This window comes from Cryptomeria japonica, chromosome 3 (assembly GCF_030272615.1).
Source record: "Cryptomeria japonica chromosome 3, Sugi_1.0, whole genome shotgun sequence".
Lineage (NCBI taxonomy): Eukaryota > Viridiplantae > Streptophyta > Pinopsida > Cupressales > Cupressaceae > Cryptomeria > Cryptomeria japonica.
Genome location: NC_081407.1, coordinates 267,046,509 through 267,062,822, shown reverse-complemented (window position 1 = coordinate 267,062,822; position 16,314 = coordinate 267,046,509). Strand labels below are relative to the sequence as shown.

Genomic DNA, 16,314 nt, shown 5'->3' with positions numbered 1-16,314 from the left:
AGTGAGGAGGAGGAAACTGGAGGAGAGTTTTCGATCAAGTTACAGTATGAGGTAGTAGACAGACCGGTGAGTGGCCTGTATAGGTAGTTTCTCAATAGAGCGATTGTGCTAAATCAGTGAGGTGTGAAAGTACAGGCAACATCCTGGAGTGACACTGTGTGTGGAGACACGGTGAGTCAATTGATTCAAGAGTTACAAAACTCATTTGCAGCAAGAAGCCTTAATTGCATTTAATCAGTATTTGAATATACATCGCCAAGTCTGAGCTTGGTGCTCCTTGGGTTGGTGCCAAAAAGTGCAAGGGTGGTGCCCAAAAATTTGTGTAAATTTGTGTTTTACCTGTGAGACTGGATTGGAGCAGTAGACTTCAGCAGCTTATCTCACTGAGGTTTTTCTCATATTGAGTTTTCCTCGTAAATTTGGTGTTGTGGCTTGACTATGTGTGCATGGGCTCTTTGGCTTTCTTTCTTACATTACTTGTCTGACAATTTATACGATTACATCATAAGATTGACATTATTAAGATTGTTCAAAGAAAGTAATATATCTAGGAACCACTGATTCACCCCCCCTCTCAGTGGTATTCTGTGTTCACCAGTGTGTGTGTGTGTGTGTGTGTGTGTGTGTGTGTGTGTGTTCTTAAAGGTATCAATACATAATTGGAGCCCATATATATGTGGACCCCATAGAAAGGTATTCATACATATACAACCTATGTATATGTGGACCCCATTTGTTCATAGGAGGGAGCCAACTCATTTGTATACATGGCGAAGGGTGAAAGCTGGCAGCCACCTCGTTTACAATTGTGCATGTATTAATTCTATACACATGGCAATTGCGAAGGGTGAAAGCTGGCAGCCACCTCTTATACAATTGTGCATGTATTAATTGTATACGCATGGCAATTGCGAAAGGGTGAAAGGTGGCAACCACCTCCTATACAATTGTGCATGCATTAATTGTATACGCATGGCAATTGCGAAGGGACACAATTATTAATTTCTCAATAAATGAAACAAGACAGAGGGAGAGAATAAATCTGGAGGCAATCATTAAAAAATCAGTGAAGTTGCTATTTAATGTGTTGGTGGGATATAGTTTTTGTTAGTTAAAAAAACATTCCCTGCATAAATCCAGAAGGTTTCTTCATCTGTGCACCCGATGTGTGTAGTGTTTGCAGAAGACATGGAAGCCACCTCCACCCTTTACACAATGAAACAACAACTGGCCTTTAGGGGCAAGATCATCGATAAAATGTTGAAGGCCGTATTTAAGTTTGGGGATGACTGATTTCTTTGGTACTTGAAATTGTTTCTGGTTGGCTGTTTCATGAACACAAATCATCGGTATTGGACGAATGCGGACATCGTGGCCATGGTGGCGGCTTGGGCTTGGTAAATTGGGAAAAGTTTAGAGAAAGTAAAATGGTTGTTGAAAGAAATTGTGGATGATGAATGGCTACTTAATCTTGATAAACTTGTCCTGACGACTATTCTAGGGCTAGGGTTTGAAGTGCCTAAGAGAGAACTGAGTCGTGGGGTTCCCAAAATTTTCCCCTTCATTTGATGGGAAGTGGGGGCAAACCTTAAGACAAGGTCTGCCAAAACCACACTCGGATGGACGATGTTGGATATGTGGTTCATTCAGAGGAAGAAGGCAGATGAAGGAACGTCAGGTGGTGCAGGTGAGGCAGGAGGTGAGGGAACGTCGAAAGGTGCAGGTGAGGCGACAAGAGAGGGAACGTTGGGAAGTGTAGTTGAGGCGGGAGTTGCAGATGACACTGGTTATTGGTACGAAGTACTAGAGGTTCCCGAGGAGTTTGACGAAGACGAAGACTACGTTCCCTTGCCCAAGCAAAAGAAGCGAATGCGAGACTGAATGAATATATGTGTGTATGTGTGACACATTTTTGGTAAGCATTATATTTCTCAATGTTTTTAATTTAAAAGTAACATAATACGTAAATTTTAGTGGGAATGGTTTATGGGAATGCTTGTCAATGCTTGGGAATGGTTTCTGGGAATGCTTGGGAATGCTTCGAAATGTTTCGGACTAAACATTACAGTTTATACAGTTCGTAAAGAAGAAAATGTGAAATAACAGTGTGATGTAGAAAAATATGTATGGTAACAAGAACAATACCCGTGTGCTTTTGTTGAATCTGGTCGACTGGTGTGCGTGTTTGCCACTTCATGTTTTTGCTTTCTGTTTTTCTCTTGCATTGTATTTCTTTCAAATCCGGCTCTTGCAATGAGATGATAATTTCTGTTTTATACATGGATTGCGTGGTTTCCCCCTTTTTAATGTGTTGTTTCGAATTTGAAATTTGAATTTGCATTGTTTGTCCATTGAATATGTAGAAATAATTCATTTAAGCTTGATTTGATTGTTTTTGGCTGGAATTTGGTGGCCTTACACGGTTTTTGCTGTCGTTGAAGATGGGAGTTGGCGTGAAGAGACGTGAAGGAGACAGGATGAGCTGTACACAGGCGACGGAGTGTTGGGTACTGTGCAAGGGGAAGGAGGTGTCGCAACGTCAACATGGACCCAAACCAACCAAAATGTGCTGTGTGAAGGGTCGCAGTTGGGTCAATGCGCGCTGTGTTGACAATATTAATGTTTATGTTATGCTTGTTTTATTGGCCGCTGAGGCCGCATAACAAAAACTTGGTCATGTTTAAAAGTTTTATAATGACATTTTAATTTTGTTAGAGGGGCCCACTCTTTGGCATGGTGGCACGTGAAAGTGCCCACGTTGACATATGATTATTCTGTAAATGTATGTTTTAATATTTCTAAATGTTATGCAATATTTTATGTTTTTTTGATAATGGATACATGTATGGCTTGAAAGATGTTATGTTTAATATGAATAGTTATGCGATTTCTTCCATTATGTTTTTGGTGTGTGATTACGCACATATTCTATATCATCCTCTAAACCTCGCGCAAGTATGGCGCTGGCTATGCAGGGGAAAATTTGCACCGCACGGCCAGCGCCTTCCTCTATGCATTGCACGGCCTGTCAGCCGTCTGTAGCGCCTTTAAACGGAAAACGCCCACTTGCACCCTCCGGAACTTCCAACAGTTCTCGCCGTTGAATTTTGTTTATAATGTTTGATTTTTATATTTTAATTTATTTTTAATAATAAGTTATGTGTTTAAATTTTTTTTATTTTTTTATTTTTAATATAAATAGGAAGTTTTTAATAAGCATAATTTTTTTTGAATTTATGTATTTAAATTTTTAAATAATAAATTATTATTATTTTTCTTTAAATAGCTTTATTTATTCTAGTAATATTGAAATTAATATAATAGTATTACATAAATATAATTTAAATAATATATTAATTGACATCATTCCTTGAATCAATGAAAATTTCAAATTAATAGTGTTTATAGATAAGATTTAAATGTATCTTTAATAATGTAAACACATATTTTTTAATCCAAAAATATCCATAAAAATAACTTCCTATGATTTTCTTGGTACCTTAGAGAGAATCATCTAACTTGTATGTGTATTATGATGGAGAAGTTGCAACATATTTGAAAGCATTGGTTGAAAAGTAAAATATTTTCATACTTAACATAATAACAAGCTCATTACTTTATTTGATTATGTGGTAAAATGATAATAATTGAAAAAGGTATTTCTGTTTTACACAAAAGAATATTGTTATTCATATAATTTGACGTCATTTTATGAGATGTTAATTTTTACATTTCTTGTTATTTTAAATATGATGTATCCATATGAAACACAATAGATCAAATGTTGGATGGGAAGTGAGAGACAACATAAACATACCATGACGATGAAGAGATATAATATATAAATGAAAACTTAAAGCATCATAGAGCTACCACCATGATTGGAAATCAAATCCATTGCAAATGCACATATCATTCATATTAGTTACAATCACAATATATGAAAGCTCACACCACCGAATTTATTGTCAAATGTAAGCATAGGAGATATCATTGCAATGTCATATTATGTACATAATAAGAAATGTGACCATCGTGGTCTTAAGAAAGTCAGCCAATTTTTAAAATATACAATAGTAGTCTAACTCAAAAGTACAATATACAAATGATGTTTTCATCTTAATTCCACAATCCACTCCCTCGAAGATCTACTTTTAAAATATAGTTAAAGTACTACAAAATTAATACATTTTTTTATAATACACTACATGATAACCAAAAAAATGTTGATCATGATTATCTATATAAATATCATCAAAAAATGCAAAATACATCGAATTAATTTTCAAATTAAAGACTCCTAATTGATTGAAGTTCATTTCATACTTACCATTTCCACTTTGTAGTGTGTCCATTATTGTTATTGTTTGATTAAGATCAACAAAAAATTGTTGCATTTTTTTCGAATGCTTTGTTGACCATCTAAAGCTGCAATTGTTGGGTCATTGACAAAACCGATCAATCCAGAGAACCGGTATATGTGCTAAGATTTGTCATTGATGTCTAACACTTATCAGTGAAGTGGTATCGGTAGAGTGGTGTTATTCAGTAAGCAAAGGTGATGACTTACAAACACATGGAAACAACATTGGTAACAAATGACCAAAGGTTCAATCAGCTCAAGGAAAGATAGACTAAGCCAACTGGTCTGTCATTCAAGAAGATCGGTCACTCTGATGATGATGAAGTCACAAAAGGTGACTCAGGCAAGAAAACTTGAGGTGGTATGCAAATTGAATCCTCATTGGCAAACAGGGGAAGAAACTTGATGCTAGCATAACAAACTGGCAATCAAAGAATAAACTGGTAATATAGAAGTGCAGTGGCATACCGGTACACCGGTATGACAGAAGGAAGATAGGTGTTCACCATAAATCTCAGAGCGGTGATCGGTTATTCAGTTGCGGTGGCAAAAGATGAGTTGGTGAGTTTGTGTCTATGCCAAATCACATGTTGGTAAGGTCAACTTCAGTTATCATGCAGTCAAGCATGATTACTTGCGAATTTTCTGGTTCACACTTAATTGACTGAATACAACCCAAAAGTTACTATCTTTGGAAGATGCGGTGGCAGATTTTGTTGAACGCTTGGCGGAAATGTTGTAAGGCGCGCAAAGAAAGAGTGGGAGATTTTGAATTTGAAATCTTCCTAAATCTATGATTGCTTTGATTGAGGGATCACCTGAAAGTGTCGGCAGAAAATGTATAAAGTGTTTTTGTATTCGTACAGAAAGACTAGATCGTGAAATTTGCAACGAGTAGACCTTGTTGAAGGCAATCCAAAGTAAGGCGATCCAAAGTGAAGAAAAGAGAGAGAGGAAGTGCTAAAAGGTTTTAGCAGAGCTGAGGGTGTTTGAGGTAGATTGACTAAGAGCAGAGCCTAGAGACAGAGAACCGACAGAGTGCAGAGCCGAAGGTGAGAGGATCGACAGAGTGCAGAGCTGAGGGACAGAGGACCGACTGAGTGAAGAGCCCAAGGTGTAAGAAGAAAACCGGTGCAGTGCAGAGAAGACACAACCGGTGTGAATAAAGTGTGATTCATATTGAAATCTGATCAAGCTATCAGTAGCTAATTCAACAGATCATTCATTTATTGCCTTCTAACCATTGTAACATAAATCCCTTAACCGGGCGGACTTTAACAGGTCCCTTTTGTAAAATCCCTTAACTGGGTGGCACCTAATAATGTCTTTGTAATCTCCTAACATGGATGGCTCCTCACCAGGTATACTCCAAAAGAGTACAAGTTTTGTGATTTACTACTCACACCATGGTTTTCTCCCATTTGGGTGAGCTTTCATATATTGTGATTGTAACTAATATGAATGATATGTGCATTTGCAATGGATTTGATTTCCAATCATGGTGGTAGCTCTATGATGCTTTAAGTTTTCATTTGTATATTATATCTCTTCATCGTCATGTGGTATGTTTATGTTGTCTCTCACTTCCCATCCAACATTTGATCTATTGTGTTTCATATGGATACATCATATTTAAAATAACAAGAAATGTAAAAATTAACATCTCAAAAAATGACGTCAAATTATATGAATAACAATATTCTTTTTAGTGTAAAACAAAAATAACTTTTTCAATTATTATCATTTTACCACATAATCAAATAAACTAATGAGCTTGTTATTATGTTAAGTATGAAAATATTTTACTTTTCAACCAATGCTTTCAAATATGTTGCAACCTCTCCATCATAATACACATACAAGTTAGATGATTCTCTCTAAGGTACCAAGAAAATCATAGAAAATTATTTTTATGGATATTTTTGGATTAAAAAATATGTGTTTACATTATTAAAGATACATTTAAATCTTATCTATAAACACTATTAATTTGAAATTTTCATTGATTTAAAGAATGATGTCAATTAATATATTATTTAAATTATATTTATGTAATACTATTATATTAATTTCAATATTAATAAAATAATAATTAGTAAAATAAATAAAGCTATTTAAAGAAAATAAAAAATATAATTTATCATTTAAAAATTTAAATACATAAATTCAAAAAAAATTATGCTTATTAAAAACTTCCTATTTATATTAAAAATAAAAAAATAAAAAAAATTTAAACACAACTTATTATTAAAAATAAATTAAAATATAAAATCAAACATTATAAACAAAATTCAACGGCGAGAATGGTTGGAAGTTCCGGCGGGTGCAAGTGGGCGTTTTCCGTTTAAAGGCGCTGCAGACTGCTGACAGGTCGTGCAATGCATAGAGGAAGGCGCTGGCCGTGCGGTGCAAATTTTCCCCTGCATAGCCAGCGCCCGCAAGTATTGGCTCCTCTCCCCTATCACCGTTTGAAAAAGGGAAAAGGAAAAAGCCGTAAGGAGGGGTTATGCGTTGAAGGACGAGTACGTCCGCAGCAGGGCGTTGGCATGCGAGTGGCATGGGATGGAAGGGTGCAAATAATCCTCTTTTTCTATCGAACTGTCCGAAAATTTCGAACGTTGAGGTTCTTTCCCAATCCTTCTGTTGGTCTTTACAGGCCATCAGAATTTCAAAAAGCATTTTGGTGGGAATCCGGCAAGGTCAAAAGGGTACAAGACAGAGCAATGGTGGCCACTTTCCAGCAGGGCTAAACATTTTAAATTCGTTTACAGAGCACGATATGAAGCTTCTGCAAGCGATGGTACTCAAGTGAATTCCTGAAGCCATTTCAAAATAAGTTGGTCTTCACATACATAATCTGGGTGCTTTTGTTTTTGTAGGCTAACCCATTATATGTGCATATATGGAAGGTGAACATGATAAGAAGGTTGGACAGAAACAACCAGTGGAAGTAGTAGTAGCGATAGAACTATTACAGGATTTGATTGAATCACTGATACCCAGTAGCAGTAGCTCAGAAAGTGATCCCGATGGGCAACCTAACCAGGTATGAATGTTTCGTAATGTGATTACAAAGAAAGATTTGATGCAATTAGGATGAAATACCGAATTGGTTTCAGAGAGGTTTTATTTAATTGTGTTTTAAATAGTCAGTGGCTGCTAATGAGCTGTATACAACTATCCTTGAATGATGATGATTTAAAGCAAAATTAGCCACTTAAATAAGTTCTATGGTAGTTTTCATGATGGTAAAAACATTATTACAAATTGGGGGCTTGTGGCAATTTATAGCAAAAAATTTATAGGAATTGTAGAAATCAAATAAATAAGACATGGATTCAAAAGCAAAGAATCTATGCAGCAACGAAGAAACAAACTCAGAGGAGGGAGCAATGCCCAAATGAGCATACAGATAACTTCAACGTTTACATTACTAACACGATGTATGTGTACAATATCTGGGGCAAACGCTTAATCTTCCATCTTTCTCAGCTGCTAGTTGCATCTCTGGGTTCGTAATTTTCAACAGAATAATGCTCTGGCACCGACATGTGTCCACCCCAATTTATATTTCACATACTGAGAACTACAGCTGGTATAGTTTTTAACAGAACAATCCCTATGCACCAACACGTGTGCATCCCAACTTATATTCACATACTGAGAACGACAGCTTGTATTCACACACAATGATAGGAGATGTAGGTCAAGCGAGAGAGGCTGCACAAACTGACATTTAATCTAGTTGATGTTAGTAGAGGTGAACATACCCATAGTGCAATGCTGACCTCCTTGGTAAACGTTTCAAGGCATGTAGGGTCTTTTACACACATGTGGAAAGTAGAACAGGATATGTTATCTCTGGCAGTTATTAGGGAACTTATGTAGATTGTTTTATGAAGTGGGGATTTTCATTCATCGATTAATTTAACTTGTTGATATGACTAGGGGTGAATGTTTTGTGAAGTAATTAAACGGAGTTCATTCATGCCATTGACATAATTAATTTTAGCTCATATTTTCTTTATATCTGTTTTATGCTTTTAATGAGTGTTATGACCCAGAGGTTGCCACCCCTGATAAATGTTTTTTTAAGAGTAAGCTATTGGTTGGCTTCTGTGCTCCAAATTTTTGTTTGTTACCAGCTTAGTTCTATATGTTCCGATGTGTTAGTATATTAGATAATTGTTAATGTTTGTTATGTAATGGGTAGTTAGAATGGTGGTTGTTGGGTGATTGAAAAATGGGGTTGGACAATGGTCATATTTGTAATCAATCTAGATAATTCCAGCATAATATGATTTTGTTCTTGGCATTATTTTGCTGTTCATGGTATGGTTCTTTAATTCCCATGTGCTATTGAATCCAACAAGAGGTATCGGAGGCACATACTGAATAATGGAAGTGTTGACGTGTATTTTGTACACTATCAAACACAGAATAAAATACCTAAGGGTACCTTATCCTCTCTTGAATAAAGCCTCTGATTGTTGAAGATATCGCAAAAAAGGATCAATCAGGATGACTCCAAGGTTCTTCGTTGTAGGATCTCTACGTGTGGATAAGCTCTCTGTGGTATGATGTGATTTGCTGGAATCACAAGGGGACTTACACTTGATGACTGAACTTCTGATTTGCTTTGAATATTGCTGGAACACAGGCTCTTACTAGCTTTGATTTGAAAAAAAAAAGGAAAAAAGATGAGGGCGAGGAAAGAATCTAATCCTAATACTAAGAATGTAAGAGCAATGAATGATCTTTGATGGAATTCTAACTAAGTCTTGTTTTGACATCACAGGACCATCTCCACAAGGTTAGTGCGATCTTCGAAGGAAAGCTTTATGATGTTCAAATCATCATTGCAGGCATAGACACCATCAGGTTGATGCATATCAATGAAGAAGCGACAATTGAAGTTAAGCTTAAGCTGAATGATTCCAGTTGACTACACAAGGCAAGTCTGCAATCAACAAACTGCTAGTAGTATGGATATACGAATTCCACCATCAATCAAGCACATTTCTTCCATTCATCTAATAACATGAAATCAAATATAAGAAGTATAAAGACCATGCAAATTGTCGAATCGACCCATAAATTTCACCATTTCTTCAATGAAGTTACAAGTCTCTTACAACAACATCTTGGCAACAATCTTTGCCTTCTCTCTCTACTCTACTCTAATTGCTATTCTATCAACTAGCTAATCACCTTCTAACTACTCTCTATCTATCTTCTATTAATTGCTTCTATATATATTTACAAATGAAATGCCAGGGCTTATATAGTGCCCTCAATACAATTTGATGGCTAAGATCAATTCGAGATCAATGGCCAAGATTTTACAATGAAAACCCTAATTAGGGTTTGTTACAACCATTACATAACATTTAATGCTTGACCAATGATAAAATTGTATTGCTTGGACACATGTCCTCTCTGGAAAATTCAACCAATGGATAGCCGAGGTAGGTACATAGAAGTTTGCGCCACCTCCCATTGAGTTGGGTACATTGAATCTGGACATTGTTGAGGTGGACCAATCCGACTGGAGGAGTGATGACTAGGATGCCAACTCTTCTGACACTTGTAGCTTGGTAGATATTCAATTTGATGTTGTTGAGAAGCTAGCTTTAATTAATTCATCTGGAACTATCTGCTTCTTCAACGAACCCTTGCTCTGACTTCTTGTGTCCTTGATGTGCAGGATGATTGATGTACCTCGCCTTGGAATGCTGGATTGGAAGAGGTTGCCCTTGTCGATGCTAGGCTGGATCGAAGAAGGTCCTCCTTGTCGATGTTAGGCTGGAGGAGGTCGTCCTTGATCTGGCTTGATTTTCCTTGATGAGAACTTGGCGACTTGTAGATCCTCCGGGCTTTGGAGTCGCCATCTTGATACCTACACAACATTTCAAAATTAGTAATATATCTTGAAATCTAAAAATTAAACTTTAAAAGGAAGATTCAAGATTTTAATTAGGAAACTTCATGATAAATCTTGAGTTATCATTTCCTAATTAACCATGTAATTTTCAAAAACTTGAAGTTCAAAATTCAAAATCTCAACATTGGGACTAGGATGATCTCGCCATACCTCCACTTGAGAATTAATTCTAAAAAATGATGCAAAAATAGGGTGAATTTTGGCTAGGCGAAATATAGATCAAAGCCCTCTCTTGAACAAATTGTACCTCCTCTAGCTTGGAAAAGAATTCCACCTTCCACTAGCTTCCTCAAGATCTGGAAATTCGCCTTCAAATGTCGTCAAAAAATCTGGAAATTATCCTCCAATCTAGCAAGAAATTCGCCTCTCCAATAGCCTTCAAGATGAATTTCGCTCCTCAAATTGCTCTCCAAATTTGCACTTGAAAGGATGATTGAATGATTTGAATTGTGAAGCAACACCTCCAATATATAGAGCGCTCACCTTCCACTTACCCATGAGGCCGACCTAGCAATTAAGCCTTAAAAAATAAAAAATAAAACCATCAAGAAGAAGGCCGACTTGTCAAATAAAGACAAAATAATGCCTTGTGCACTCAACTTTTAATTTTTTTTAATTTAAATTTTTTTTTTTTTTTAAATGCCTTCACAATAAAAGTTTGATTTTTTAAGGCCTAAAATCAATTTATTAAATGCCAATTTAATTTAATTTTTTCAAATATTTCGAAGTTGGCGATTTGGCATCTAATGCGATTTGGAGGATATTAACGTTGGCATATGGCAAAAATAAAGAATGCACATGTTAAGCGCTCTGGTCCCTTGGAGAGGGATAGGAGCACTTTTTCATTTTTAGGCTAGGATTCTCAATTGTTTGGAGTCAAACCTTTGTTCACCATGCTTTAGAAGATTCTTCCCATCTCATACAACGTTGCCTTAGCATAATCTCGGAGGGAATTTGTTGTTTTCAAAAAAAAGTGGGATGGTCCTTCAGTGAGGGACGGGAGCACTTTTGAGTCCATTGCATGAATTCTTGATCATATTAATCTTCAATTTACCCTCAAGGCGTAGAATATCACATTTCATACCATCTTGAGCCTTGGTAATAAAAATATTATTTCAAAATGCAAGGTAAAAGGTCATATTTGGAAAAAGTGGCACGGTCCTTCAGTGAGGGACGGGAGCACTTTTGCCAGTTGTCAAAATTTGCAACTCTCGCATCTCAATTCAACTTAAGGCATTTTAAACACTTTTTCAAACTTGCGCCTTGGTCTCAATTTGTCCAAAATTGGTGAGAAAGGGAAGATAACACATTAAGTGGCATGGTCCTTCAGTGAGGGACGGGAGCACTTTGAAAAAGTGGCATGGTCCTTCAGTGAGGGACGGGAGCACTTTGTGTTGGTCCCTTGGTGAGGGACGGGAGCACTTTTTGTCATTTTGGCATACTTTTTGCTCTTTAAACCTCTCAATTGCGTCCAAGGCATAAAACATCATTCGTCTTTCCCATCCAAGTCAAGTTTTATCATAAAATATCGAACAATGAAGAGAAACTTGAAAAAGTGGCACGGTCCTTCAGTGAGGGACGGTCCTTTGTGAACCGCTTAAATTATATTCAATGGACAAAACATGCTTCCCTTAACCTCTTCAAATCATAAAATCACCTTAACCTTGCAAAGACAGTGCAAATTTGAAAAAAGTGGCACGGTCCTTCAGTGAGGGACGGGAGCACTTTTTACCTTCTAAGCCAAATTGTCTCACTTTTCACCTCGAAATTTCTTTGCTAGGGAAGATTTCATCTTACTTCATGCTATGAATAGAAGTTAATGTCCAATAAAGGTCTAAAATTGTACATATAAAGAAAAGTGCTCTGGTCCTTCAGTGAGGGACGGGAGCACTTTTTACCTTCTAGGCAAAAACTTCATCATTTCTTTGCTTTCAATCAAGTTTGGATGCTTTATCATGTTCATTTTGTCCTTCACTATGCCTTTGATGTTTCAATTTGACCAAACAAGGCCAGGAATGGCTCCAATAAGTCTTTTCGCCTTTGTCTTTCAATGAGGGACGACGGGAGCACTTTTGCAATTACAAGCTTATCTGTCCTTTGCTAGCCTTCGAAATTATCTTCAATGGATGAATCTTGCCTTCTCTCATTCATTTCAATCACGCAACTTGCCTTGCCTTTGCAAGAAATTTGTATTTTTAGAAAAGTGGGATGGTCCTTCAGTGAGGGACGGGAGCACTTTGCCTTGGTCCCTTGGAGAGGGATGGGAGCACTTTTTCCTTTAACCTTCAAAATTCACCATTTTTGTGCCTTCAAAATCTTCAAAAGTATCAAGTCATGTCCAATTATCATTCCGGAAGACCCTGCACAAAACAAAATAGAAAAGTTAGTGACAAATATGCATAAAATAACATTTGTGCTCTGGTCCCTTGGAGAGGGACGGGAGCACTTTTGGCCTTTCTGGCTAAAATATTCAAAATTTAGGTCTCCAATCATTTCACAAGGCAGAGTTAGGTCATCTTCAAGGCCCATAATCAGTTAGCAAGTCCTCGCAAAATAAGAAATTGCACTTAGAATGAAATTCGCCCTGGTCCCTTGGAGAGGGACAGGAGCACTTTTTCTGTTTCAGGCATCATCCTGCCTTTGAAATTTGATCAAAATTCACCTAGGCAAGAATATACAATTTCATCTTCGAAATGCTAACACTTAGACAAAATTTGAATTTTCCCTCAAAAAACCCTAACTAGACCTAACCTGAGACATATCTGACTTCTTGACAGACTTATCTTATTGAGTCAATCTCAATCCTCGGGAGGACGCTTAATAACTTTCAAAATTTGACTGGACTCAGCTTGAGAAACATCCAAAAGAAACCCCTAAGGTTTAGCCCTAGCCCAAACAGACAACTCACTCATTCAAAACCCTAAAAGCAGAGAGAAGAACAGGCAAAACAAAAGCGAAAAAAGGGGGTCCCCATTTTAAATGGGGCGATGTGTGAAAATGTCACAACAGGAAGGAAGATGAATGTCTGTACCATTTGCATGTAGAGGGCTCTGTGATTTAGACAAGCAGATTGGACCAGTGATTTAATTGGTTTGGCCTGGTTTAATTCTATGCACCACTTGGAGGTATCTGCTTAAACTAAGCACTCCTACACAGCCACATTTTTGTTTGGAAGGTTAGCGCTGTAATAAATCATTCCAGCGCCATAATAAATCATATATGTGTCTTAATAAATCATACCCAGATAATCATATATATGGCATTCATTCGTTTTATTTGCACGGATGATACATTTTCTTTGCTCCTTCTGTTAAATCACTTGATGTTTTTATCACCTATGCTTTAATTTGTTTTTCTTCAAGTCCAAATCTGATATACATACTGGATACTCATGACTCTGATTCAGTTCCTTCACCATTGTGCTAACAAAGCTATTCTATTCTGTTAGAAATAGCCTTAAGGCAATTACAAACTTTTTTGATTGTTCTGTTTGTCAATATGAAGTGAAGAAGAACCTGGATGTCCCTCAATTGTCTAGGGGACTATAGGGAATCCCCACACTGAACAAAGTTTCTCTATCTTATGATAATTATTTTGATTTGTGTCTAAGTTTTGAACAGATAGACAACATGATGGTATGTACAAATGGTTGACCTTGGAAGAACAAAGGTATATTTACATGGCATTGGAAGCAAAATAGATTATTAAATCAGCTGCTATAACTTTTTACTCTTCCATTTAATTGCCAAAGTGAACAGAAGTTTGTAGAAGAAGAGGATGTGAAGTTTTTGGAATAAGCTGTGAATATCAGAGGTACAGAATTGAAGGAAAATGAATATTGTGCGGAGAAAGAATTGACAAAATCCAACAACAGCCACACTATACTGTCTTCAGACTACACTATACCAGATTGCTTTTACAAACGAACTGCCAAGCTTACAAGGTTTATTGCAATTTCCTAGCCTCACCCAGCAACCCTTGGTTGTTTCTAGCCACATTTTTGACATGAGAAAATGTATAATGTGTGAAACAGAAACTTTAAAGCAATCCTGCTATCCAATAACATCTTTGGAGGTCATAAATTTTTTCCTTAAAAAGTTTCCTATCTAGATGATTTTTTTTGGGACAAAGACTTTTTAAGAAAATAATACCAAGAAAAGGCTTCTGCATTTATTTCTTATTTTTCTGTTCTCAGTACCTTTATCACTTACATTGGTGATGTTATATCCAAGCATGGTGCATAGGCATCAGTTTGTTGATTAAATTTTTTGTGTAGTGTGTAAGAGGTCATAAGTTCAAAACATGAATATGCCTCACGTAATTTTTTTGTCTTCATCTTTGCCCATCTTCTAATATGACTAATTGATCTAGGCAATTTTGGGTGTTGTAAATCCATTGGAAAGGGTTTTATTTTATTTTTGAGATATTTATTCAAAAGGAGACATAAGGACTTGATTGTACTAAGGTGTAATTTTAGTTGAATCCAACACCTTTAAAATGAAAATGTTTATAATGTCACCTCATTATTTTCACAGCTCTTAGTGCTTTGCATCTTACATTCAGAGGCATGGGTCTAGAGGAATCAAAGAGGAGGTTGGAGGATCCACCGAGATTATGGTGGACCAATTTCCATCTCACCTTTAAAATGAAAATGTAGGACTAATTTGAGTCGAATCCAACACCTTTAAAATGAAAATGTTTATAATGTCACCTATTATTTTTGCAGTTCTTAGTGCTTTGCATGTTACATTCAGTGGCACAAGTCTAGAGGATTCAAAGAGGAGGTTGGAGGATGCACTGAGATGGAGGGCCAATTTTCATCTCTAAAGCTTCTTGCTTGGAGATGGGCGTACTGTTAGAGAGGCAGTTTTGGTAGGAGTAGATGGCTTTCCATTTTTCCAATTCACTGCACATTCATTTTGTCTTCCATGTTCACTGTTGTGTTTCTAGTATGTTGTTCCTATTTTTGGTTTGCTCTTTTCTTTTTGATTTTTGATGACAGTACTTTTGTGGGGTTGTGTTCTATTTCCTGCCTTTCAAATGATGGGGGGGCGGGGAGGGGGGATTGGTCTTCATGATCATTTAGCAAGTGCTTTTACCTTTGACAGGTGTTGCATATGTAGGTAGTCAACTAATGTGTGTGTATGGTCAAGTAGTCGGCCATTGGTTTTGGGTGCCCTAAAGGGTTGTGGCCCATGGCTATTGTAAGGGGAAAAAGGACACAAATTGCTCATATTGCATGTGGTATGGATTTAGGTAGAGTTAGGAAGAGGCAATTAATATTTAGATGGTACAAGGTAGTGGCATAGGGCACTGGAGGTATGCGACTTTTAGGTGTTGCTCTCACAGGAATGCGAAGTAAAGAGTTAGGGATTCAGAGGATGCATGTAGGTTTTAACACAAGTTGGTCAGTACATGGAGAGAGGAGATTGAGTTTATAGAGTGGAAGGTGAGTTAGATGTATAGATGCACCGGATCATTTGTTTTCCTCTTTTGGAGAGGTTTTTGGTTTTTGTGGTCCTTATGGTCCAAAATTTTGTTTGTTAGTAGTTTAGTTCTATATGTTCCTATATGTGTTAGTATATTAGATTTATGTTAATGTTTGTTATGTAATGGGTAGTTAGTAAGGTAGTTGTTGGGTGGTTGAGAAATGGAGTTAGACAATAGTTTTATAAGCCATATTTGTAATCATTCTCTAGTTGATTCCAGCAGAATATAATTTTGTTATTGGTGTTATTCTGCTTTTCATGGCATAATTCTTCAATTTCTGTGTGCTCTTTGATCCAACACTAGCCACTTAAATTTTTTATAGCAGATTGCCCCTCTTACTTGGAGGAGAAGCAAGAAGGCAAGGAGGCATTGTGAAGGAGATAAAATCTTTTAATCAGATTAATCCTAAGGCACTAATATGTGCAACCAAATTTTTATTCAGACTCAAAGAATTGTGGCTTGTCTTCTCACAAATATAAAGTCAGTAGGATATAAGGCGAAGGCCAAGCAAGAGGAT

General features: G+C 36.7%; 1 protein-coding gene across 2 annotated transcripts in view; it reads left to right on the top strand.

Moving 5' to 3' along the window:
* The first annotated feature begins 6,702 nt into the window (after window positions 1–6,702).
* LOC131053340 (uncharacterized) overlaps window positions 6,703–16,314 on the top strand; it is a 169,287-nt gene continuing 159,675 nt past the window's right edge. Inside the window, exons 1-2 of one of the 2 annotated variants that reach the window (XM_057987939.2) lie at window positions 6,703–7,163; window positions 7,243–7,409. In XM_057987939.2, the coding sequence (XP_057843922.1) occupies window positions 7,266–7,409 (144 nt within the window). In that variant the 5' untranslated portion in view covers window positions 6,703–7,163; window positions 7,243–7,265. The remainder of the gene's footprint in view (window positions 7,164–7,242; window positions 7,410–16,314) is intronic. The other variant, XM_057987940.2, reaches the window with a different exon arrangement.